Genomic DNA, 24456 nt, shown 5'->3' with positions numbered 1-24456 from the left:
AGCAACTCAGTGAGACTCTGTCTGTAAATAGGATATTAAAAAGAGCTGAGGATATGGCTCAGTGGTTAAGTGCCCCTGGGTTCAATCCCTGGTACTACTACTACTACTACTACTACTACTAATAATAATAATAATAATAATAAGCTTAAAATATTATCTTATTGAACAAGTTTAGGAGAATGGAGAGGATGAAAACAGAACATTCTAAATTGCCTCTCTTGCTCTTCATAGAACCACATGAAGGTTGGATTGTGTGGTGATCTCTAGGAGGTACAAATGGGCCATTATCCACACTGCACATCAGACAGTGTATCCCCATTTTACCTACAGTAAAAACGAGTTAATATGCCATCTGTTAAATTGAGAGTTACAGGTCAAATCTTACCCCCTGAAGGGTAATTCAAACCAAAATGAAGTTTATTAATCCATGGGCAAGTTGATCCTGCCCCCACAGTAATAGGAATTATAGAGATTTCGATTTATTTGTGTTCAGGGAGTGTTATAGACTGAATGTCTGCATCCTCCCCATATCCACGTGCTGAAATCCTAGCCTGCAACGTGACAATATTAGGAGTTTGGGCCTCTGGGAGGCGATTAGGATAAGATGATGTCATAAAGATGGAGTCTTCATAAATGGGATCAGTGCCCTTTACAAAGCCACAAGAGAGCCTTCCCATTCTGTTTTCCACCATGTGCGGATACAAGAAGTCAATAGTGTGCACACCGGAAGTGGACCCTTAACAAAACTCAGCAATGCTGATGCCCTGATCTCAAGCTTCCCGCCTCCAGAACCATGAGCAAACATTTCTGTTGGTAACAAACCACTCAGTCAGAGGTATTTTGTCATAGCAGCCCGAATTAAGATTGGGAATCTCTGGTTTCCTGGGTCTTTGCAAAGAAGCTGACTGATTCTCTCCAGGGTATTCCCTCTGTTCGCCCAGTGACTGATGCCTATGACATTCTGCCATACACCTAGGCCACTATCAAGTTCAAAGAGCAATCAAGTTTAACATGTATGAAGATCCTGTATCTCAGACCCTGGGTTCCAGCTCCTCTCCTAAACCCATCACCCAGCCCTGAGGGGTCTGAAGGAGACCAGAGGGGAAGGGAAGACTCAGTACAGAAAAGTAGCAAAAGTCACTAAGCTCTTGGGGGAGAGCAGCCCCAGCATAAACAGAACTATTTGCCATGGAGCATCCACCCCTCCACCACTTACTCTGTGGCTAGTGCCCTTCAATCACATAGAAGAGATGGAAAGAGAAACTGAAATAGTTACTGCTCTCTTCCATTAAATTCAGCTGATGCATAAAATACTGCAGGTGATTCAATGACCTTCAGCCACACAAGGGTTGGTCTAAACTTCTTCAACAATCCCTTTAGAACAGGAGTTGGCAATATCCTTAAAGGCTCGAATAGTAAATATTTCAGGCTTAGCAGGCTAGGCAGGCTCAGTCACAGCCCCACCATCAGCCACAAGACAATACAGAAACAAATGGATGAGGGCAATGGTGCTAAAATAACATTATTTATAGACACTGAAATTTGAATTTCACATAATTTTCTGGAGTCATGAAATCATCTTCTTCTTCTTCTTCTTCTTCTTCTTCTTCTTCTTCTTCTTCTTCTTCTTCTTCTTCCCCATTTAAAAATGTACAAATCCTTCACAATCCACAGGTGACAAAAACAAGTAAGGGTCATATTTGGCCCACAGGCCATAGTTTGCCAATACCTTTTGTTGTTGTTGTTGTTTTGGTACTAGACATTGAATCCAGGGGTGCTTAAGCACTGAGCCACATCCCTAGCCCTTTTAATTTTTTTTTTTTTTATTTTGGGTCAGGATCTCACTGAGTTGCTTAGTGCTTTGCTTTTGCTGAGGCTGGCTTTGAACTTGTGAATCTCCTGCCTCAGCCTCCCAAGCCACTGGTATTACAGGTGTGTGCCACCATGCTGGCCCCAAATCACTTCTTCACATCACGTAACTGATCACTTTCTTACCTATCTATCCAGCACAGGTCTCTTACACACATTAGAGGGGAGGAAATAAGTAATAAGTAACTCCATGACTTTCTTCTTTCTAAATTAGAAGAATAACTGCATGGTGGCAGGTACAGTCATTTTCCTTATTTAAATATATGCAGCTTTCATTCTTGAGCAGATTCTGGAATAAGCGCCTTTCACATGGAGGAGTTCATATTTTATTCCGAATGTGTAAGAGCTACCGTTAAGCCACTAACCAATGGATATTAAGCAAAAGTAAATGGCATCCCATAAATGAATAAAGAGCTCCTCACTTCTGCTCTCAGAAATGAAATGCTGGCAAGGGACACATTGCACAATCACGAGGCCGCCTTCATAGACTCGTGGTTAAGTCACCCATCATGCATTTCCTCTTCCAGCTCACTCTAAAATGTTTTATTAAGCATTTGCCTTCAGCAAGGCCCTGGTTAGGAGCTTTTAAAAATGACACTCATAAGTGCTCCTCCGGCCTGATTCCCCAACTTCCATCTATTTTTCCTTTCCTGGAGCCCAGCTGCCTTACTATAAGGAACCCAGGCCACTGTACTAAGGGCTGGACACAGCCTTGTCCTGAAGAATTAGAGGCCACATGGAGGAAAGGCCAGTCCAAGGAGAGGGAGGCAGCCTGGCCAAGCTCCCACCTAATACAGCTTCGCTATCAACCTCCCCTGATGCCTCATGGACCAGAACCACCACCCAGTTAACCCAGAGAATCACAAGCAATAATACATTACTGTTATTTAACCCAGTGAATTGGGGATATTTTATAGCATTGCTAAATGTTTTTCTTTCCTTGCTTCTTATACTAGTTTTTTTTTTTTTTTATGGCTGTTTAACAAATTACCAAACAGGTAGTGCTTCAAAACAATGCACATTTGTTACTGCACTGTTTCTGTGCGTCATGAATCCAGACACAGCTTAGCTGGGCCCTCTGCTTGCAGTCTTAGGAGGCTGCAGTCAAGGTGTTGATAGGGCTGTCTTTTCATCTGGAGGACCGACTGGCAAAGACTCCATCTCCAAGCTCACTCAGATTGTTGGAGGAATTCATTTCCTTGTGCCTGGAAGACTGAGGGCCCAGCTGTCTTTCTGGCAGTTGGCTGGAGGCCACCCTCAGGTTCTAGGGCTATCTGTAGCTCCTTGCCACATGGGCTTCTCCAAACAACTGTGACTTCATCACCAGCAAAGAAAGTGTGTCTGTCCTCAGGGGGACGCCAGCCCCTCTTTCAAGGGTATGAGGTTAAAGGTCACACTGGACACATACCCAATGGGGCAGGAGTCATGAATCACCCATGCTGGCTGAGTCAGAAGCCCCAGGGTGGGTGGGACCCAGCAAGCGGTATGGGAACATTTATTATATAATTACAATATTCCTTTTCATTAGTCAAGGATCAACTACCAGGGAGAAAAATTCCCTCACCTTCACAAGATTCTATTGGTTAGAAGTAAATCACAGGTTCAAGTGTCCACTCTCAAGGTAAAAAGATCACACTGGACACATACCCTACGGGGCAGGAGTCATGAGTCTTCCCAAAGCTTTCTACACCACTCCTTGGCAGGGCTGGAATGTGTTGCAAGGTGTTGTTTAGAAAGATGGAACCTATCACAGATTCACGAAGAAGAAGAAGAAGAGGAGGAGGAGGAGGAAGAGGAGGAAGATCATCAGAGTCAGGCCCAGAAGCACTGACAGTACTGAATACAAAGTTATACCTCCCTTAAGACAATTCCTAGGGAGTCCGCAATTTAGGATTGGGGTAAGAATATGGCAGGTTCTGGCAGGAGGAGAAGAGGGAAGACTTAGAGCCAATGTAAGAGAAGGGAGCAAATCTTTGGTGCCTAGAAACACATGCCCTGCTTGCGAAATAGTAAGTACCTGTTAATCAAGAGCAGTGTTCAGGGACTTCACACCTATGGGCAGGTAAAGCACGTGAGTGACATAGGCTGAGAGGAAATGATGGGGAGACATGAGGATCAGGACCACAAAGAGTGTGCATTGGCTGTCAAAGGGGAACAGTTGTTTCTCAGCTCCAGTTACTGGTTGCTTTAGGGAATGTAAACCTCAAAATGCCAGCTGTACCCCATTATGAGAGAAACTAAGACATTAAATTTTTATATAGTATCTTCAGGTTTGTAAATGTCGACCAGCAATTGACAGTATTCTAAACAGAGTGTGAGCCAAGAAACACACACCAGTGCCCTGGGTTCGACCATGGGAACAGGTCTTTGCAATGGTTAACAGAGCGAAGCAAGAATGGCAAACCCCATGCAAGAACCAAACCAGATTCCTTGGGCTGTTTCTTCTGGCAGTGGTTCTCCAAGTGTGGTTCCCCTATCAGCAGCATCAAAGTCTCCCAGAGACTTATTAGGAACCCAGATTCTCAGCCCCACCCAGGCTGGCTGAGTCAGAAGCTCCAGGGAGGGTGGGACCCAGCAAGCTGTATGGGAACAAGCCCTCCAGGTGATACTGAGGCTCACTCAAGTTTCAGAACCACTGTTTGATGGGAATCAGATTCCATCTTTAGAAGCTCCTTTTTTTTTTTCCTCCCCTGAACCCATTTCCCATTTTTACTTTACAGTCTTGAGATTGCCAACTACAGCATGACAGACATGACCCCCTACTAAACTGCTAACATTCAACGTAATGGAGAAAGATGATTGCCTGGGCATTCCCCATCATCTCACTTTATCACAGTGCTAAATCATATTGGGTTTTTATGCAAATTTATTGCCTATGCCCTCGTGGGGAAGTTCATAAAGAAGAGAATGGAAGTGTATATGAATGTCATGGAACTCTCCAGGATGGGGCAGAAGGGAAGGAAGCATGCTATCCATTTATAATAATAATAAAAAAAGAACCTCTTGCTACAGAAAGAAACCTATTTCTGCTTCATAATATTTTATAAGCAGTGAAACGGCTTCATTTCTAGAACCCTCGCTCCACTTAATCCAAGAACAAACCTGGCCTAAAGTCAATATTGTTCATCCGGAAAGACTTGCTGAAATTTGTGTTTCATCTAAAGATTTAGAACTCTGCATCCCCCAGTCTATGCCTCTCTACAAGTAAGAACAGAATGTTTAAAGGCTAACATTTGTGGGAGATTGCTGTCCATCCAGTATTATCAAATGGGAGAGATTCATGGAATAGGCATGTGAGATGTGTGTGATGTAACCACATTTGTTGTTAAATGAATTGCTTACTAAAAGGTCTCTTCAATTCTTGTTTTTTTTTCCCCCAATATAGTCCTAAATAATGCAAAAGACCTTCACTGTGCTATGAGATGTCATGTTACCTGTGAACATTCTATTTGGGCTGCACAATGTCCACAGCCCTCTTTTTGCTTTCTAGTATCAGGGTCTCTCACCTAGTCTCCTCAGTCACTAGGCCACCCCACAAAGCTGTATATTAGAATCTGCCACAAACCTGGAACTGTGTTATGTGGTGCAGGAATGCAAAGTGTATCCAGCATCTTTCTCCCTTCACATCACAAACGCTTATCAGGAATTAATTCTCACCTCTGACTGTCCCTGGGGATCATCATTCAAGATGTTGCCAGCGTTTAAAATCACCTTATCCAAGAATGAATCTCCACCTTATCCAAGGTCTGTGTCCTAAACTTAGTGCTCATGGAGAGCCACTTTTAATCCTGGTTGTCCTTTGGGCAGATGCCAGGTCAAAATCCCAAAGACGTTTCAGTAAGCTCAGCCTAGCCACATTCCCTCCAGCTTCAGAGACAGTGGCCATTTCCAAAGTTAAACACCAGGAGAAGGAGCTGGATCTATTTGGGGACCATTTTGTACAAAATACATATAGTTTTAATCACCGGACTTGCTTATAGTACTGGATACAAACTTATGCCTTTGTGTTCTGTGTTATCAGAGACATGTGCATCAAGAATGACTAAGGGAATAAGGAGCCACATCTCCCGTCTCATATTCCCACAAGGGTACATGTTCCCTGGATACAGCTGGGGTGCAGCTATCATTTGTCTTCTGTTTCTTTTTGGACAAGTGTATATGGTTAGTTCAATTCTCAGAAAATAAAATATGCAAAATAAACAAAGCAGACTAGGCTTGACCTGGACTGAAATAGTCAGAAAAAATGGTAATATCTCATGGAACTGAAAAATGCACTAGTGATACCCCAGAATGACATCCCATGCTGCCTGGTCTCTTCCCTCTGTTAAAATTCCACCATTTAGGGCTGGAGATGTGGCTCAGCGGTAGCGCGCTCGCCTGGCATGCGTGCGGCCCGGGTTCGATCCTCAGCACCACATACCAACAAAGATGTTGTGTCCGCCGAGAACTAAAAAATAAATATTAAGGGGATTCTCTCTCTCTCTCTCTCTCTCTCTCTCTCTCTCTCTCTCCTCTCTCACTCTCTCTTTAAAAAAAAAAAAATTCCACCATTTAAGTGAAACAGTGATGACCAATTGCCAACTGACTGACCTGTGCCTACTAGTGGAACTCATTAAAACACGGATTACAGCATCTCATCTCCAGAGATAACAGTTCCCCAAGGGTGGGGTAAGAGCCAGACATTCATAATAGTAGACATCTCCTCAGGCAGCTCAGACAAGCTGACAGCTTAGGGAACCTCTGAATTAGGGCACTCAGAAATATGAATATCATCCAGGGGCACCATGGCATGTTATACCCCAGATAAATAAATATGTCCACTTGGAAACCAAAGAAAGATTGGAACAGAGAGCAGAAGAGTTTTGTAAAGAGGCAGAGGCAGCCTTGAGAGATGGAGAGAAGGTTCCATTTAGGTGGTACTGGGGTGCAGGAAGGAACTATAGAAACACGATTCATAAAGGAGACATTTTCAGGCCCATCAGGCTGACGTCACCATTCTGTAGGTTCAGGGTCAAGCAAGCAGTTCTGCCTTTAGAGGCGGTAAATAAAAATAAAGAGAAGGGCTGTCTGATAGGAACAAAGCATTCTTCACAGTGAATCTTTTCACTGAACATGTTAAACATAATTTTTCGGGTTTCTTCTCTCTTCCCAAACAGTTTCATTTTGAAAACAAGGAAAGCCATAGTATTCCACTTTGGTCAACCAAAAAACGCAGGGCTGAGAAACCAGAGGTCATTATGAGATTAAGCCTACACGGGACAACTCATCTGAAGACAATCAGAAGGTGATGATAAAGACTCCACCATGGAGATGGCGCTGGCGTCCACTTACCTTCCGGTCCGGCCAGTTGTATTTTGCAAAGATGGTATCATAGGTGTCCACTGCCCCATCAGTGATGAGCATGATGGCCTGACTGCAGATACTTCCTTGTCCCGTGTGGTTGAACTGCAAACAGAAATAAGCTCAAAATAAAATACACATCAGAGTTGTGGGTACCTTCAAGACTTCAGAGGCACAAGGAGGGTTTGGGAAACCTCTCAGTGCAAGAGCTCGTTGTGCACCACCCAGAAGCACCTACAGGATACATTTTTTGTGACGGACCACCATGGTTGCTCTGACAGATTGGAACTAAAGGCAGATCCTGGAAAGATTTCTGAAAAATTGTAGCCCAGATAAATTCTCATATCTTCAAGCATGGACCACTTTTCAGAAAACAAGCCCAAAGGAGTTGGCACAAGGAGATTTAAGGGCATATTCTGCAGGCAGCAGTATGTCAGAAAGGCAACATATCTTCCCAAATTTAAAGGAGGCTCTTCAGAGTTGGTCTGATGGGCAGACAATGTGCCATAAAATAACCTCAAGGACAAATAGAGAATAAATTCAGGAATAGGACAATTTACATGAGAAGCTTTAGCACTCCTTAATTAGGGGGTTGTTGATATATGTTATTCACATGTAACATTTTGTATTAGTTCACTCATTGGTATGCATGGGATGCTGAAATTCCAAGATTGTGCAATGGTGTGCAAAACCCTAAAACTTCCACCTTTCCCTAGTGTTTTAAAAGTTCCTCGTCTTTTTGAAGATGATCCAGAGTGACCAAACATAGCTGGCTGAGTAATGTGTCCCTCCCTTGAATCCAAGGTGAAAAATTCCTTTAATGAATGCTTTTAGTGGTGCAATTCAAAGTAATACCATGTCCTTTAAAACCCTACAATTACATGATAACGCTGAGGCCTGGGGAACACAGAGGAAATCCTAAACCTTCAGGAGTAAAACTCCCTCCTTTATAACCTGAAAATTTTATTTATTTGTTCTAAAAGGATTTGCTAAGTGCCCACATAGGGCTGGGGATAAAACACACACAAACACCTCTTATCTCCTGCAGCTTCATATTCTCTTTGGAGAGTCATACAAAAAATAAGATTAATAAATAAACCATGTTGTATGTTTGATAATAATGACACTAAGGAGGTAAAAGGGGGGAAAGCAGAGGGAGATAGGAAAGGGGAAGGGAAAAATTTTTTAAAAAGTAGTCAGGGAAGGGTTAGGGTTGTAGCTCAGTGGTAGAGCACTCGCCTAGCATGTGTGAGGTACTGGGTTTGATTCTCAGCACCACATCATAAATAAATAAATAAATAAAGGTCCATCTACGACATATATAAATATAAACGATTTTTTTTTTAAAGTAGTCAGGGGAGACTTCACTGAAAAGGTGACATTTGAATAATACCTGAAGGAAGTGCCTACATGGGAGAAGGGGGAAGGAAAGAGGTCAAACTCTAAGTGCAGAGGCGCCAAGTAGGAGCATGACCAGTGTGTACAATCTTTTGGCCAATGACACTGTGGAAAGATGGAATTTACTCTTGGCCTTGCTGGATGGCCACTAGTGAACCAGACAGGGGGGAAAGAAAGCATTATGAGTTGAAGTTAGTAGCACCCAGTGTTCATGCACTTAGAAGTCTGATGTGGAGTTGGACTATGAATAACTAGATGAATAGATGGGGAGTGGGTGGATGGATGAGTGGGTGGGCGGGTGGACGGATGGGTGGATGAATGAATGGGTAGATGAGCGGATGAATGGATGGGTGGGTGGGTGGGCAGTTCTCAAAAGAACAAATTGTAAGAGTGAGCATGACCTTTAGTCTTGCTCTGGCTTCCAGTTTCAAGATTCCATCTCTTGTTCTCACACTTTTGCCATGATGCCATCATCTGTCATTAGACTTTCAATAAAGACCATTCCAATGAGGCCCCTAGATCTCAGACTTTGGGTCTCCCTAACTGTAAGGTAAATAAAACTCTTTTCTATATAAAGTTACCCTGCCTCAGGTATTTTGTTATAATAATAAAAAAGAGACTAATGTGGTGTGCATGGTAGGGCTCCACAAATGTTAATTTCCTTCTCCTGCCTCTTCCTCTCTCCATCCTTTCCAGAGTTCCAGAGTCATGTATCAGTACTATGGCTACAACCTTGACAGTGACTACTCCTTAAATTCTATGTATTAGGCACTTGCTTCACTTTAGTCCTGGCCATAAGAACCACTGCTATGACTTATACCAAACATATGCCCTGAATTATCAGCACACAAGGCTTATGATGCCACCATGTTAGTAGATAAAAATACCTGGAAACCAAAGCCATCACATGACAGAGTTGGCCAATGACTTCCATTCTACTGTCTTTATCACCGTGTCTTACTATTCCACAAAGCTCTTCCCTGGAAGATAGAAGTTGCAAATAACTGCCCTGCTTATTCCAGGAAGTTCCTGAGAGATGTATCAACTCTTCGACAGAAAGCAGCGAAAGAAATTTACACCCTGAGACTCCTTGAATCCCTACACTCAAAATCTTCCCGTGTGTGTCCACCAATCCTCCACAATAATATTATAGGGCTTTTGTTTTGTTTCATTTTGGGGGTACCAGGGATTGAACTCAGGGGCACTTGACCACTGAGTCACATTCCCAGCCCTATTTTGTAGTTTATTTAGTGACAGGGTCTCACTGAGTTGCTTAGTGCCTCGCCATTGCTGAGGCTGGCTTTGACTCCAATCCTCCTGCCTCAGCCTCCCGAGCAGCTGGGATTACAGGCGTGCATCACTGCACCTGGCAACATTACAGTACTTACTGGAACCTCATCAAGACTCTGCCCTTCTCTCCTCACTGCAAGATCCACCTTCAACCAGATGTCCAAGTGTCAATAAATATCCCACCTTCCTGCCCATGAAGACTCTCGTGGTAATGCATTTTATTTCTTACTGCAGTAAGAAAAAGCCACCTTGTAACCCGGCCTTGGGAACAGGTTATTCTGGGGAGGCTTCACTTCACACAGCCTTCGTAGCAGGGAATAAGCCCCACAGCAAGTCACTGAAGATAAGTGATGTATGCTCCAGGTTATAGACGCTCAGGAGGAATGAAAATCAGGATGCCCTTCAGCTGTTGTTCATACAACTCATTTGAAAACATTCTGGAAAATCTTTCCCAAACAAAGGGAAAGAAAGAGAGAGAAATGAAGATATCTGAATAATGCAGAATGGAAGAAAGGGGCCGCCAGGAGCTATTTACTTTAAAACATTACTGTCCTCTCTGGCTGGTCCCTGGTATTTTTTACTGCAATCTGTAGCTGGAGAATTTTGAAGAATGCAATTAAATTCAAATGCTTTGATGAGTAATATCTCTTCTCTTCATATTTGTCTAGAACTTTTTTTTTTATTGAATAGCAAGAGTGATGAAAGTGTTTTCCATAATAATAACAATGACAAGGGCCTGATGATGAACTACAATTAGCTCAGTGATTCATCAGTTAGCAGCGAAAATTTCAATGCATCCTGACATTTAGAGCATTTGGTTGTGATTAACAGTCTTTGAAATGTCACCGAATTTTATTTAATTGGCTAAGAAAAATTTTTTAAAAGGTAATCACTGCAAAGATCACATTCATCGCCAAAAAAGATAATTGCAGTTGTCACATGACAAGGTAGATGCTAACTGCTGTTAGCAAACTGGCTCTGTGTTCTTACAGCATCTAATGAATGCAGAGGAGATCAATAGCTGGAAGGGGCTTAGAAGTTTATTTGAATGCTCCTTTCAAAGCCACTGGTATCAACAACTGCAAGCCTTTAAGTCTTGTGAGCAAATACCAAAACTGAAATGTAGGTAATTGTAAGACAGAATTAACTCCATTTAATTATTGTAACCTCTGAACCATTCTAAACCCCAGCCACAGTCACAATAGCAATTCTCTGTGTGTGTGTGTATGTGTGTGTGTGCATGCACGCACTCACACATTTTGCAAAATAGCTTTCTTTCTTTCTTTTTAATTTCATACTGGCTTGCAGAGGCAGACATAATACACAGGAAGAGAGTTATATCACTTAAAGGTCACACTGATGAAGTGGAAAATAGATAAAGTGTCATTTTCATGGGAGATTAACCATCCCCATGTTTGTTGAAGAATTTGACTATTAAAAGCCCAGTGGCAAGAGATGGGATGGAAATATTTCTCTCTCTGGGATCAATGTGCACTCAGAAGAACATGGTGCCAACTGGCACCCATCTCAAGAGGGACCTTTTTAAACCTTTACTGATGCCTCAGTTTCTTGCTGCCCAGAATTTACGGCTCAGCCCATCTGGGTTTCTGATTTGGCAGACTCCACACAGGTTTTTACACACGAAGGCAGAGAGATAGGTATGTGGAGGTTTTCCCTGTTCAAAAGCACTTCTTCCCACACAAGGATTCAAGGGGGGGGAAAATCCACTCCATATTGGTGGTTTCTTTGGTCTAGGTAGTCTCTGCGGGAGTGTGACTATGACATCTTGGAAGATACACAGAATACCCGACCCTGACGTGTGCCCAGTGAGCCATGTCTTCTACCAGATGTTAAAACTGAGTTTATGATAATTATATAAAGTGTTCCTGAGCCAGTATGTGTGAGTAATGGTATAAATACTTTTTTGCAAGGCCTGCTCCCTATAGAACTTCTCAAGGCCTTTAATACATGGGAGTGCACCCTTAATCAAGACAAGAGAGGCATCTCCTGCCTTGCCCTCAAACCCCATGGTGGAGATCTTGGCCAACCAGCATTCACCTGGGTATGTCATTGGCTTAGGAGTGTCCAAAAGCACAACTGAAGAATGGAAGGGATAGACAAAGAAAAGAGACAGGGTAAAGTGAGAGGGCGAGTTAGGGAAGCAGATATTCACAGACATGGGTATAGAGTAAAGCATGTGGGAGCCGGTGCTGCCTCTAGAGCAGAGTCGAGGATGAGAGTCGAGGATAGGTGGAGCTGTGTCTAGAGCCAATGAGAATCAGGCTGGGGTGGGCTCTGTGTCTAGAGCCAATGAGAGTCAGGCTGGGGTGGGCTGTGTGTCTAGAGGCAATGAGAGTAGCAGCTGCCTCCTGCCTCGGTGGTCTCTGTGACGGCACACCCAGACCATACAACTCTGCTAAAAGCAACCAGGTATGATGTCATCACACCGAACTCTCACCCCCTACACACAAAAGGTCTCCCAAGATGGGCTTTGCAGGCACACATTGATCACAAGTGCCCACGCTACAGCCCCACATAGCTCCATACTTGATGTGACACTCTTTGTGAACTCTTTGTGAACAAGGGTCCCTGTGTTTTCATTTTACACCGTGCTTCAAAATTCCTGTTGGCCAGTGCTGGGTCTAATCCTGTCCCCATTCTACACTTGAGGAAAATAAGGGTGAGACTGAGAATCATTTTCTCAAGGTCACACAGCAAGCCTTGCCTCTCAGTTCAGCAAGCCTGATCCCAGAGGTCCAAGCTTCACTCCACATAATCTCCAACCCACTCCTCCATCACTGAGGCCAGACAGCAGGAAAACAAAAACCCACGGCAAGACAGGCTTCCAAAAATAGATCCTCCAGCTCAGAGTAAACTCCCCCTGCCCTGGCCACTAGGTTTTTGAGATAAAAATTGGGTGAACTTTCAAAATTGTGATAAGGTTTTTCGACATTACCTTGTAGGAAGAGTCTGCTAAGATTCAGAGCTCCGCACCCCAAGAAGGCACTCTCCTAGTGTTCAAACGGGAATTTAAAGGGGCAGCCTGGCCCCCTGCCTCGTCCAACTATGTTCTAAACCACTAATATGCTCTTACCAGAGATGTCCAAATACAAACTCACGCATAAATATTAATCACCTTGGAGGAAGGCAAGAGGGAACAGCCTTAGGTTTATAATAAGGGGACTGACTGTGGCCCCTGCCTTTCTAGTTTTTCTCTTTTCCTCTGTAGTCGTGCTACCGGCGCAGGATGGAGGTGGAACTGGCCTTCTTTGTGCCAACAGACGCGGATAAAAGAGACTCTAGAAATTAGGGCCAATCCTTGGCTTGAGAGGTCAGAAAAGTGGAATATGAGAAACTTAAGTTTGGAAGTCAGCCATAATTACCGGAGTGAGAGACTCATCCACCCTGAGCCTCAGTTTGCTCACCTGCAAAATGGCATCAGCCTTTCCTGCCCAGCTACCTGGATTCTAGCTGCAAAGGGGCCTGAATAACCTCTAGCTGGTTCTCCAGCTCCTGGCTCAATCCCTACCATGGATGTCACTCTGTGTGTGCCTGTTTATACTCAGAACACCCCCAGGGCTTATAGTAACAGCGATACACAGTTACTCTTTCAGAGATGAGAAAAGCAAAACAAAGAGGAGCTTACATCACTGAGAATGTTGAAGGCCTCGTTCAGAGCTATATCCAGCATTCCAATTCCTTTGGCAAAAAGCTTGTCCAGATGCTCCCTGAAGTGCTGAAACAACAAGGCAGAAAACCCATTAGTGTCCATCCTGTCACATGAAATGCCAGCCTTGAGTGGACAGGCACATGTCACAGCAAGACCGATGACACTTAGACCCACACAAACAGAGCTGTTTTTTTTTTCCTTCTACATTCAAAACATAGGAATGCATTGGATATAACATTTATCTTTAATATTAGCTTTGAATATAGTTTAGGGAAAACACGGAATCTTGTGAAATTAATCTGAATTTCCAAATTAACTCTCCAGTTTCATCTCCTGGGACTCTTGACCCATCCTGACCACTTTAGGACTTGGTACATGCCCATCCTCTGGCTCCCCTGCCAAGCTCTTTCTCACCTACTTTTGGGGTCTCAGTGTGGTCATCACCTGCTTCCTGTCCCAGGAGGCATTCCCAGACCACTCATTCCTTAGAATACTTCCCCCATGCTATGCAGATCCACCTTGCACTTTGCTCCTCCTCCACAAACTGAACCAAGTCAACAGCCTGGTCTTTAGGACTGCATGTAACCCTCAGCCCACTATTCTACAAAACTAGCTCTTACCTTCCAGAGAACTATTTCCCATGATGTGACTTCCACCAAGAGCCACACTGTCCAAAATGGAAGCCATGAGCCAACTATAGCTATTTACATTTAAATTCAGTACAATTACTCTACATTAACAATTCTGTTTCTCAATAGCACTGGCCACATTTCAAGTGGTCATTGGCCACATGTGACTAGAGGATACTGCACTGGACAGTGCAGATGAAAGAACACCACCATTACCAGAACTTTCTGACCCATTGCAGAAAGTCCTGCTGAATAGCACTGACCCATAGATGCATTAGTCATTTCTCCTCCTCATGCCAGTGACTAATGGTGAATCAGAGGAAGGACTAAGGCCTATACCAAGTGGATATGTGTGATTCTTGCCTGGTACCCATTCCCCTTCTGATTTTCCTTCTGTCCTCCATGCTTTACACAGTCGGGATGAGTTTAATCTTTCTCCCTTCCAGATGAATGGGTGGGTCCATTTATCAGGTCTGTCCGATCTGTGAATTCTACCCTAAGGGCCAGTCGCAGTCACACAAAGAAACGGACCCAATCTCTGGACTTTTCCTGGAATGCGAGAGAAAATTCTCTTTCCAGCTCAATTGCTGAGAAGTCAGGGAGGGAGCAGGGGTGTCCGCAATCACCTGCTCACACTGCAGGGAAAGAGCTCACCTAGAGGAAGGTGATAGCCAAGGATGGCAGAGCCCACAGTGCTGGGGCCGAGGTGGGATCTTATAATGACATTACCTGAGCCCCTCCATCCAGGACTAGCTTCTTCAGATGAGGTAATCAGTAAATTTGCTCTTTTGCTTAACCAGTTTTAGGTGGACTTGAGCCTCTTAATTGAAAACATCCCTGCAGTTCCTCTGCAGGTAAGTGAATCAGTAAATTTGCCCTTTTGCTTAACCAATTTTAGCTGTATTTGGGCCTCTTAATTGAAAGGGTCCCTACAGTTATCTAAAACATCAGAAAGATCCTGGATGGTGAGACACCATCTCTGATGAGCTTTCCCATATAAAAATGATCCTCCTCATCTCACCTCTGCACCCTTCTCCTCTTCTTGTTCACTGGCATGGTGGCATGGCACTGTGTGGCTCACTGAGGGCCTATGCCAGCCACAGCAAGGCGCTTCATGCACAGCAGGCTCTCGGTGTTCACGTGCCTAATGGCTTAGCAACTGCTGCTTTGGCTGCCAACAGGCAGGAATCATCTGTGATGATGCTAAAAGTGAATCCTAGCCACAGGCACCCGAAGGTCTCTCGCCACACCATTAATTTCTTCTCCTCTACTCCCAACTGTTGCCACTGTAAGATTCAGAAATTGTTTTCAGCAGCTTGGGAGGCTGAGGTATGAGGATCCAAAGTTCAAAGTCAGCCTCAGCAACTTAGTGTGACCCTGTCTCCAGGTAAAATATTTTTAAAAGGGCTGGGGATGTGGCTCAGTGGTTAAGTGCCCTTGAGTCCAATCCCCAGTACCAAACAACAAAAAAAAAATTACATTTAATGCCATCTCATTATCATTGTTGTAGATAAGCAATTGGCAGAAAGACCCTGTGGGTTCTGAAAAGAGAAAAATAAAGAAAGAAACCGAGCTAGGAGTCAGGAACTGAGTTCTAGTCTTGGCTGTCCCATCTACCTGCAGTGCCCCATGACAAAGCAGCATGAGCTCCAACCAGGGTATTGCCCTGGGGAGTGGGAGTGGGTAGCACCACCTTAGGGGTGGAACAGCAAGAGCCCAAGGCCTCTGAGCCTCAGGTAGGAAATGATTCCCAATCCCCCTCTACCTTTCCAAAGCCTGAAGGAGACACCTCCCTCATTTCCTTCTTAATGCATAGGGGTACGGAGCAGGAAAAAGCCGCCCTCCAAGAGAACTCTAGTGAAAGAGAAAGATGAGGCTGTTTTTATTTCACAGTCACTGAAAGAAAAGACGGTCCCCCCAGGGTTCATGGCAGAGAAGGAAATCAGTGTCACAGCAGCAACTGAGTAGTCACCACAGGGAAAGTGAGAGTGGAGGGTGCTAGCCGTCTTTAGGATGTTTAGTTAGGGTCCCATTGATACAGGCAAAAGTGATTAGAAGAAAACTAGGGTTCTTCAGAGGGGGGCTCTGCCCAGGTAACATCATCCATTATCTTTGTGAGTCTGTTACTGTCTCATGTCCACACTCTCTGGCTTTTGTCTCAACCTGTATCATTGCCTCAAACTCCATTATACATACATGATACCATATAGGTGTATCTCCAAGTTCACTAACTCATTAAAGCCCCAAGTTTTCAATTCTGCAGATCCATCAATGAAATTGATACAGGTGCATTAAAATAGGTTGGCAGTTATCGCCTAGAATTTATTAAAATTTGTTATAATTCCTAATATTAATACTATCAATAATATTAATCAATATTGCCACTAATCATGTACCAATTTTTTTCTCAAAAGAATAGACCTCTAAAAACACAAATATGTTTTTCGAAGTTATCATGAATGATGTATTCAGTGTGCAAGTTGTTTTAGGTGTTCCATGTATGGGGTGATGAGACATCGTGGGTTAAAAAGTTTTAAACCTTCCACAAAAGAGAAAGGAGGAGGGAGGGAGGAACTGTCTTCAGTATTTGAATATTTAAAAAAAAAAAAAAAACAACCTAGAAAGCTTTATTCTTCAAACATCTAGGTCAACTTTCTAATTTGCAACTATATAATCTCACACACCCTGGAAAATGACTTATTTTGCCCTTCAAGGGTCAGGTTGTCCAAGTGGATAGGAACAAGGCTGACTGCACTGACTCCAAGCCCCGAGTGTCCTCAAGAGGCCAGCTCCAGGACAGAAGGCTCAGGACTGGTAAGGGGGAGCTGCTCAACAACGCTGCGCCAGAAGGTAGCCAGTTTTCACCATCTTTCTGAATTAAAATCAACAGTTTACTGGAAATGGTGACAGTTCCATTTTATTCTGAAACCTCAATAACAGAAGAAGAGGGTGGCTTTTTATCTTTGCTCCAGGCGACTCATGCAACATATGCTGCTGCCCAGGAAAAGGCCTTGCTTCCAAAGCAATTAGTGTAGCTTAACGCCTGGGGAGATGAACCCGCACGCGCCATGGCTGCCTGTGCCCAGGAGCCAGCGGGCACCGCAGAGCCCGCTTATCTCTGCCAAACAGTCACCATGTCCAGGCCGGCGCAGGATCCCGGGGAAGTCACCTCTCCTTCCACCAGCATTTGATTTAGTTGAATGATACTGATCCCTCTTTCTGGGACAACAGTGCTTATATTTTCTCCCTATGTGATTATAATAAATGTTTGAGTCCTCCCGATCCAAAATGGGGGAGTCGAGTCCAATGTGGCCATCAGGAGACAAAATGACCCTGCTGTCCCCAGATCCCTGAAGGCCCATGGTCCTAGCTGTGGTGTACAGAGCTAATGGCCACGTATCCATGATACCCATCAGGGTCACTCAAGAACTGCAGACCTTAGGAATGAAATTCATACCCATTAGGACACTTGGCCACGGAAAGGTTTCTGAAATTGCCTCACCACGTCCTCCAACACCAGCCAACCCTGGCACCGTGACCACCTGCCTGCCAGGCACTGTGTGTTTTTAATATGGTATTTCACCTGATCCTGCTAACACCCCTAAAAGAAAGGTCACAGCTCTATTTTATACATAGGCTAAAGGGAGACTCAGCTTGGAGAAATCATTTGCCCAAGATGGCACAGCAAGTATAAAGCTGAGTGGGTTTCAAAGTACCAAGCCCCATACCTACAGCCCTGGGCAATAGAGCCCCTTAACACACACACAAGACACAGCTGTCCCTTTCCATGAAAAAGTGAAGCATACAGTAAAACCATGATCCTGTCTAGGGCTGATTCCATGAGTATGTGACCTATTCAGTGACCCAGAACCCATGCTGAGAAGGACCCCATGTGCGGTTGCATGCTCTGCTGCTGCTGTTTTGAAACTGTTAATAAATTTACCTTTGAATGTGCTGTCTGTAAGTGAAGCCCAATGGAACAATGGAGTAAATATGTGATCCATGGAGATACGTCACCTGGGTGCCCACTACCCCATTCACATACAGCATTTTTAATGTCCTAGAAACATGGACTTCTGTTGGGCAGTTCCAGGGAAGGTTTTTTTCCTCAAATGCACTTGACTCCAGTGAATAACTGTGCACTGTGACTGTCAGGTGGGTCAAGGTATGCATTCATTGACAAACTAAAATTAAGGCATTATAAGAGAGCCCTGAACAGCCTCTCCAATTTCCAGCTCTATCAGAGCTGGACAGTACCAGACATGGTACCATCTGCCTTTCCTAAAAGAGGGATGTGGTTTCCATGAGTCAGGTCAGGCTGTGTAGATGAGCAGCGTCCCAATGATGATATCTCTCTCATGCCAACCTCCTTGGCAAGATTTCCAAGTAAGCCTTCTGATATTTCTGCAGTCCAAACGCAGAGTGCAAAATCCACTCATCAGAGACCCAGAAGGTGCCCACACCTGTATTCCAATCTGACTCGGACACCAGTGCCATGAGGTTATTTAATATAAATATGGGCTCTTTGTCTTGATGTAATTCCTTCTGACAAAACACCCTACAACCCTACCCATGATTTCCCCCATGCTCCCACTTAGCCCATGAAATCCTGAGGCTGAATTTTGCAGCCTTTTCTTAGCAATTGCTTCCAGGGTGTAGGACCCTGCAAAGTCAGTGCATTGTAGAGGAAAGGCACCGTCTTATGCTCTGGTCACCTCCAAGCCCAGGCTCCCGTAAATCAGACTGCCATTTGATTCCAGTGGGGTCGTGGTGTTTCTCAAAGTTGAAAAACAGAATGTCCCAAGAAAGCTGGTAGGAGAGAGGCAGGACCAACCAGCTGTTTGTAATTTGGGGGAGAAAGTACAGACACTGATAGAACCGTGTAGAAGCCATTCCCATTTCTCCTTCCCGTTGTGTAGAATAAATTGAAGTGTCTGAAGGGAGCAGCTGTTTAATGGCAGCGCCAAATTAGAGACAAGATAGAAATCCTGGATGTGAACAATGAATGTTATTTCATACCAGGTATATCGGACAGATTAGCTCCAACTTCATTTCAATGGCAAAAGTGCTAATTATTCCATGCAAGATGATGGTAGTGAGCTCAGAATTGAGGATCCTGTACAACTGGGAACTCTCCAAAGCAGAACGGTACCCTACCTAGGCAGCCCACATTCCCAAGGAACTGCTAAGAGGGACATGCTAATGACGGTGTCCAGAGCAAGACTGTAGCCTTTCATGAGCTCATGGTCCTCCTTATGAGGTCACCTGTACTTAGAAGAGCACCTCAGGATCCAGGCTCTGTGAACCTTCAAGAGATGGGGGAAAGCCACACCCCATAGGTTTCCTGGGACAGCAGCACCTGCTTTGTCTCAGCAAGGTACCCCGTGGTGAGTGTGTAAACAGCACGTCTTTCTGACATTTCCAAAGGTTCAAGTTCATCCTTCATAAACTTCGTGAAAACCTTGATTTGATTTGAATTCGTTTCTGAGGAAGAACGCCTTCATCGGCTCTGGTGTGTGAGAGCTGACAGAAGTCAGAGTTACAGTTAATTCCAAACACGGTACCCAGCTCCGTGGATGCCTCCGCTCTGAAGCAATGTGTTTACAGCCGGCATCCAGGGAGCATATGAAGCAGACGCGGCTCTGTGGATGCCAATGGCTCATCCTCACCAAACCATCCCGTGCTGTCATGCTGACCGCTCTGTACACCAAACTCAGAGCTGCTGCCCAGTGAGACAGGGGGGTGGGTGCAAAGATCCAGGGCAGAGCCGCACTCACCCCTGGAACAGTGGCAACGTTCATTTCTGGGGCATATTTTGGCACAGACAAGTGACCCCAGGAGACAATTAAATTAAAAGCTTTTGGGGTGAAATCACTCGGTAGATTTGTGTAGCTTTACAAAACTTATATTCAATTAAAACATGTTTGTTTCAATGATCCCTCTATTTTGTCAAACTTAATAGGAGTATTAAACTTGATTTTCTCAATTCCTTCCATTCTCATTCAAGTCTGAGAATAAACAAATAGCTTGTATGACACTGTACTTTTTAGGGACATAAAACATTTATTAGCCTAGGCCCTGACTATTTAGGTTCCTAGGATTTTGTTTTTTTCAACCATTACTGTGGTGAACGCCTTTGTGCCCACATCATAGTATATATGTGTAGTAATAATAATTTGGCCACTTAGTAGAAGGTAAATGATTGGGTCACTTCTCTCTCTCTCTCTCTCTCTTTCTCTCTCTCTCTCTTTATATATATATATATATATACATATACATACACACACACACAGAGCTACTGTGGCATTTAATAAGGTAATAAAAAGTACTTAATGCTAAGTACTGTAGGCATTTAATAAGGTAATACAGAGTACTGTGGGTATTTATTGAGGTAATACAAAGTACTTAATGCAGAGTGAGCATATAGCAAGCACCCAGTAAGCACAAGGTCTCATGAGTAGAACACTTATGACTTCAGAAGACTGGAGCCCCCACCAACATGTTGATGCAACCTCATGAGAGACTCTGAGCCAGAACAACCCAGGTAAGTTACACCTGGACTCCTAACCCCTGAAACTATATGATAGTAAATGTTCATTGTTTTGAGCAATAATAGATAACTAATACACCCCCACCTAGTTTATTTTGATACACATTATATTAGTTCATCTATAAATATTTCACTGCAATATATGTGTCTGAAATAAAAAAGACTTTAACAAACAAGACCTTAATACACATGTTATATAGTGTCAATCAGAGTCACATAGTTTGAACCAGGATCCAAATGAGGTCTATATCATTGTGATCAGTTCAGAGAGGTCTCTTATGCTAGGGTTACTTCCTCCGTTATTTCTCCTCTGATTTTGTTGTTGTTGTTGAACAAATCAGGTTCTTGGTCATGGAGAATATTCCAGAGTCCCTATTTTACTGATTGTTTTCTTGAAGTGTCATTTAACAGATTGTTAGATTTAGCAGCTTGATCAGGTTGCAGTTGGGCCATTTATTTATTTGATATTGAACATCATTCATGGTACTGATGTTTCCTCAGACAAGTATTTGGTGGCCTCCCTGCATTGATGGAAGCCACTAATGCCGATGCCTAGATTCCTTTATGCATTAGGGGCTGTGACATGGTGGGGTATTTTAATTCCATCACCCTCCTCATTTATTAGATGAAAAATTTGCAGAAACAGAAGCTTCCCTCTTGAGCTATTTAGTTATCTGACACATCACTTGGCCGGGGGTGTGGCTCTGTAGTAGAGCGCTTGCCTGGCAGGTGTGAGCCCCTGGTGTACCTTGGGTATACCCTGGGCTCAGAGATCCAGGAAGGAAACAACTCTGTTGGAACTGATAGACATTTAGAGTTCATGTTCAATAAATTATGAGCCAGAATGGTTGTTTAAGGATCAAGAGGCCTTCAGATTCAGAACAAAGATTGACTATCAGGTTGTGTGGTTCATGATATGGGACAGATGTGCTGATCTCAGAGACCCTCAGATAAGCAGCAGGTGGGCCATAAATTAAACAGGAACACAGACCTCAAAACACAGGGCCATTTACATGCTATAAACAAAACAGTGGTAATCCACAGGAAATTCAACCACAGGACATGAAATCAACAAAGGGCTTTATAGACAACATGCATGCTCCTATTCCAGAAAATTAAGATTTAATCACTGGTGAGGGAAATCACAACTGAAAAATCTCTCCCAGAAGGAATCTTATGACATGATGATAAAGGAAAAAAACACAATTTCTGTCTTTTGAACTCATTCTTGAAAGATTAAAGTTATAGTTCTTTTTAAATATTCAAGTTATTTTTCTAAAGCAAAACACCTGGTTGTAATTATGCAGTCGACCTGACAGGTAGACATATAAATTAATAAATACAATGTACCCTCTAGAGGCCTCACGGCTCAACTAAATATCCACTGTGCTAAGTTTCTCAGCACGGGTCCTCTTTGTGGGGAAGCCTCATGACATTTAGAATTTCTGCCCATCTGAGAATGCTGTTCATGTAGCGCTTCTTCATGTCCCGGGGGTGGTCCATTTTCACAGTGGTCCAGTAAGACCTCTACCTCTCAGATCCAGCAGGACCAGGGGCCCCTCCTCTGAACACAGATCACTTATCCCAGCAAGGCGGGATTAGGAGAAACGAGGGGTCCGGTCTTGTCTGCCACTGTGGATTGGGCCATTTTAGCTGGCCCACAAATCAAGTTCTCATTTGGTGCTGAACAGGCTGGCAACGTCAGACTAAGAAACAGGACGTATCCCTTCCCAGAGTTTGGGCATCTTCCCAATGCTCTGGAGGTTATCTGTGTTTTAGCTTGGAAGGAAGGGGTTTCATGTGTTTAATTAACACATCTCTTCTAAACTGTTAATTGAGGTTAAAAGGACTTCAGAAAGAAAACCATAATTCCCATCACGAAGAGAAAAAAAGCAAAATATTATCTAACACGGGTATAACAATCTTCATAAATATAAAAAATCTAGGTGTTGCAGTGCATCCTTTATTTGGGGTTCAGGCCCTCCTCAGGGCTCCCTGACTTCATCTTCACAAAGCCCTCTGGTATTTCCCTCTGTGACTCGGGGTTCTGGGGCTGCTCCTGATTCCAGTGGACTATGAAGAGGAGTCTCTAGAACAAATGGTTCTAGGAGTGGTACAGTTCTGCAAGAGTGTTTCCTTGTTAAATCCGAGAGAAAGACCCTTCTGGCTTCCTAAGTCAGGGAGACTTTTATGGTTTAAATGGGAGGTGTCCCCCAAAAGCTCATGGGTGAGACAATGCAAAACGGTTTAGAGGAGAAATGACTGGGTTATGAGGTCCTTAATGCAATCAGTAAATTAATCCCCTGGTGGGGATCTATTGAGTAGTAACTCAAGGCAGGGAAGGGGTGGCTGGAGGAGGTGAGAATTGGGAGGATGCCTTTGGGGTACATATTTGCATCTGGAGAGTGGAGTCTCTCTCTCTCTCTCTGCTTCCTGATCACCATATGAGCCACTTCCCTCCAACACACTCTTCTGCCTCATCTTGAGTCTCCAACGATGGAGCTGGCTGTGTATGGACCAAGACTTCTGAAACCAGGAGCAGCCAAACAAACTTTTCTTCCTCTACCATTGTGCTGCTCAAGTCTTTTAGTCGCAGCCATAAAAACAGCTGACTAAAGCAGATAACTAACCACAAAACATCAGGCCATTTAAGAAAAAGAAACGCTCCTCCAATAGGGGGCACAGTATGGAACCCACTTCCAGCCCTGCCAGATACAGAAGGCTGGACCTCAGTTCACCTCCAAGGAGCCTCTAAGGAAACTGAAGGAGGCAACCCTGGGACAGCCACATGGTGGCAGAATGCATGGCACTGTTGTGAATCCCACAGGTCCTGGGACACACTGGCAATGAGCACACCTGCACACTGTCTTTCAGTCTCACCCTGGTTAATGGCATCCTTGAGAGAATGTGTTACAGCACATTAAGGGTGAAGGCAAATGAAAGAGAATACAGAAAGAAAATAAGAATTGGAATCAGACCTCAACGGATTATTAAGGCATGGAGGGGCAGGTTGTCAAGAGGGAAAATGGACACTGGCTACAGTAGGGTCTGCACGCTGTAGGATTTAGAGGGGCTGAGTCCCAGCAGGAAACGTGTTGGTTACAGCTGGAGGGAGACCTGGGGCAGTCAGGGGAAGGGTTGTAGAGAAGGAAAATTGCGAAACATGGAGAGCTCATTCTTCTATCCTTCCCCTTGGGGGTTGTTATTTTCCATGTCTTTCAAAGGGTGTGGATAAAGATCATGGGGGCTCAGGACAGGGGACAGACAGCCCGGTGATAGGTGGGGGCCAGGTGGGAGTCCCTTCTGGGCTCTCCTCATCTTCCCTTCCTGCCTTCCCTCCGGCTGAGGCCTGGGCTTCTATTTTATCCTGCTGCAATGACTAAGGCTCCAACTTTACCACAGACATGGCAGGGGGGTGGGTAAGGGGAACAGTTGTAGATAAGGGAAGTACCATGGGGCCAATTTCCATATCCTCCAAAGGGTAAGTTAATATGATACGCAACCTTTTTTTTTTTTTTTTTAAAGGTAAACACTGCTTTAACATTATGGGCACTGAATTCGTTTATTTTTAAAACAAAAATGCCGATGACTCCAATAATACTAGGGACCAACTCTTTTTTTTTTTTTTCTCTCTCTTTTCCTCCTCTTCTCCTTCCACATCCCAGCAAAATCTGAATAGAACTTTCAAGGTAGTACCATGTATTAAGGAC

The 24456-nt window shown here is 44.0% G+C and overlaps 1 protein-coding gene across 1 annotated transcript in view; it reads right to left on the bottom strand.

Annotated features, from left to right (window-relative positions):
• The window catches only part of Cacna2d3 (calcium voltage-gated channel auxiliary subunit alpha2delta 3), an 882565-nt gene that overhangs the window by 414830 nt on the left and 443279 nt on the right, over positions 1 to 24456 (bottom strand). Inside the window, exons 10-11 of the mRNA XM_026388626.2 lie at positions 13544 to 13633; positions 7201 to 7314 (exon numbers count right to left, since the gene is read on the bottom strand). Coding sequence (XP_026244411.1) covers positions 7201 to 7314; positions 13544 to 13633 — 204 coding nt within the window. The remainder of the gene's footprint in view (positions 1 to 7200; positions 7315 to 13543; positions 13634 to 24456) is intronic.

Source organism: Urocitellus parryii, chromosome 3, assembly GCF_045843805.1.
Source record: "Urocitellus parryii isolate mUroPar1 chromosome 3, mUroPar1.hap1, whole genome shotgun sequence".
In the NCBI taxonomy this organism is placed as follows: domain Eukaryota; kingdom Metazoa; phylum Chordata; class Mammalia; order Rodentia; family Sciuridae; genus Urocitellus; species Urocitellus parryii.
Note: the sequence above shows the minus strand (reverse complement) of the source record. Positions and strands in the feature narration are given on the sequence as shown.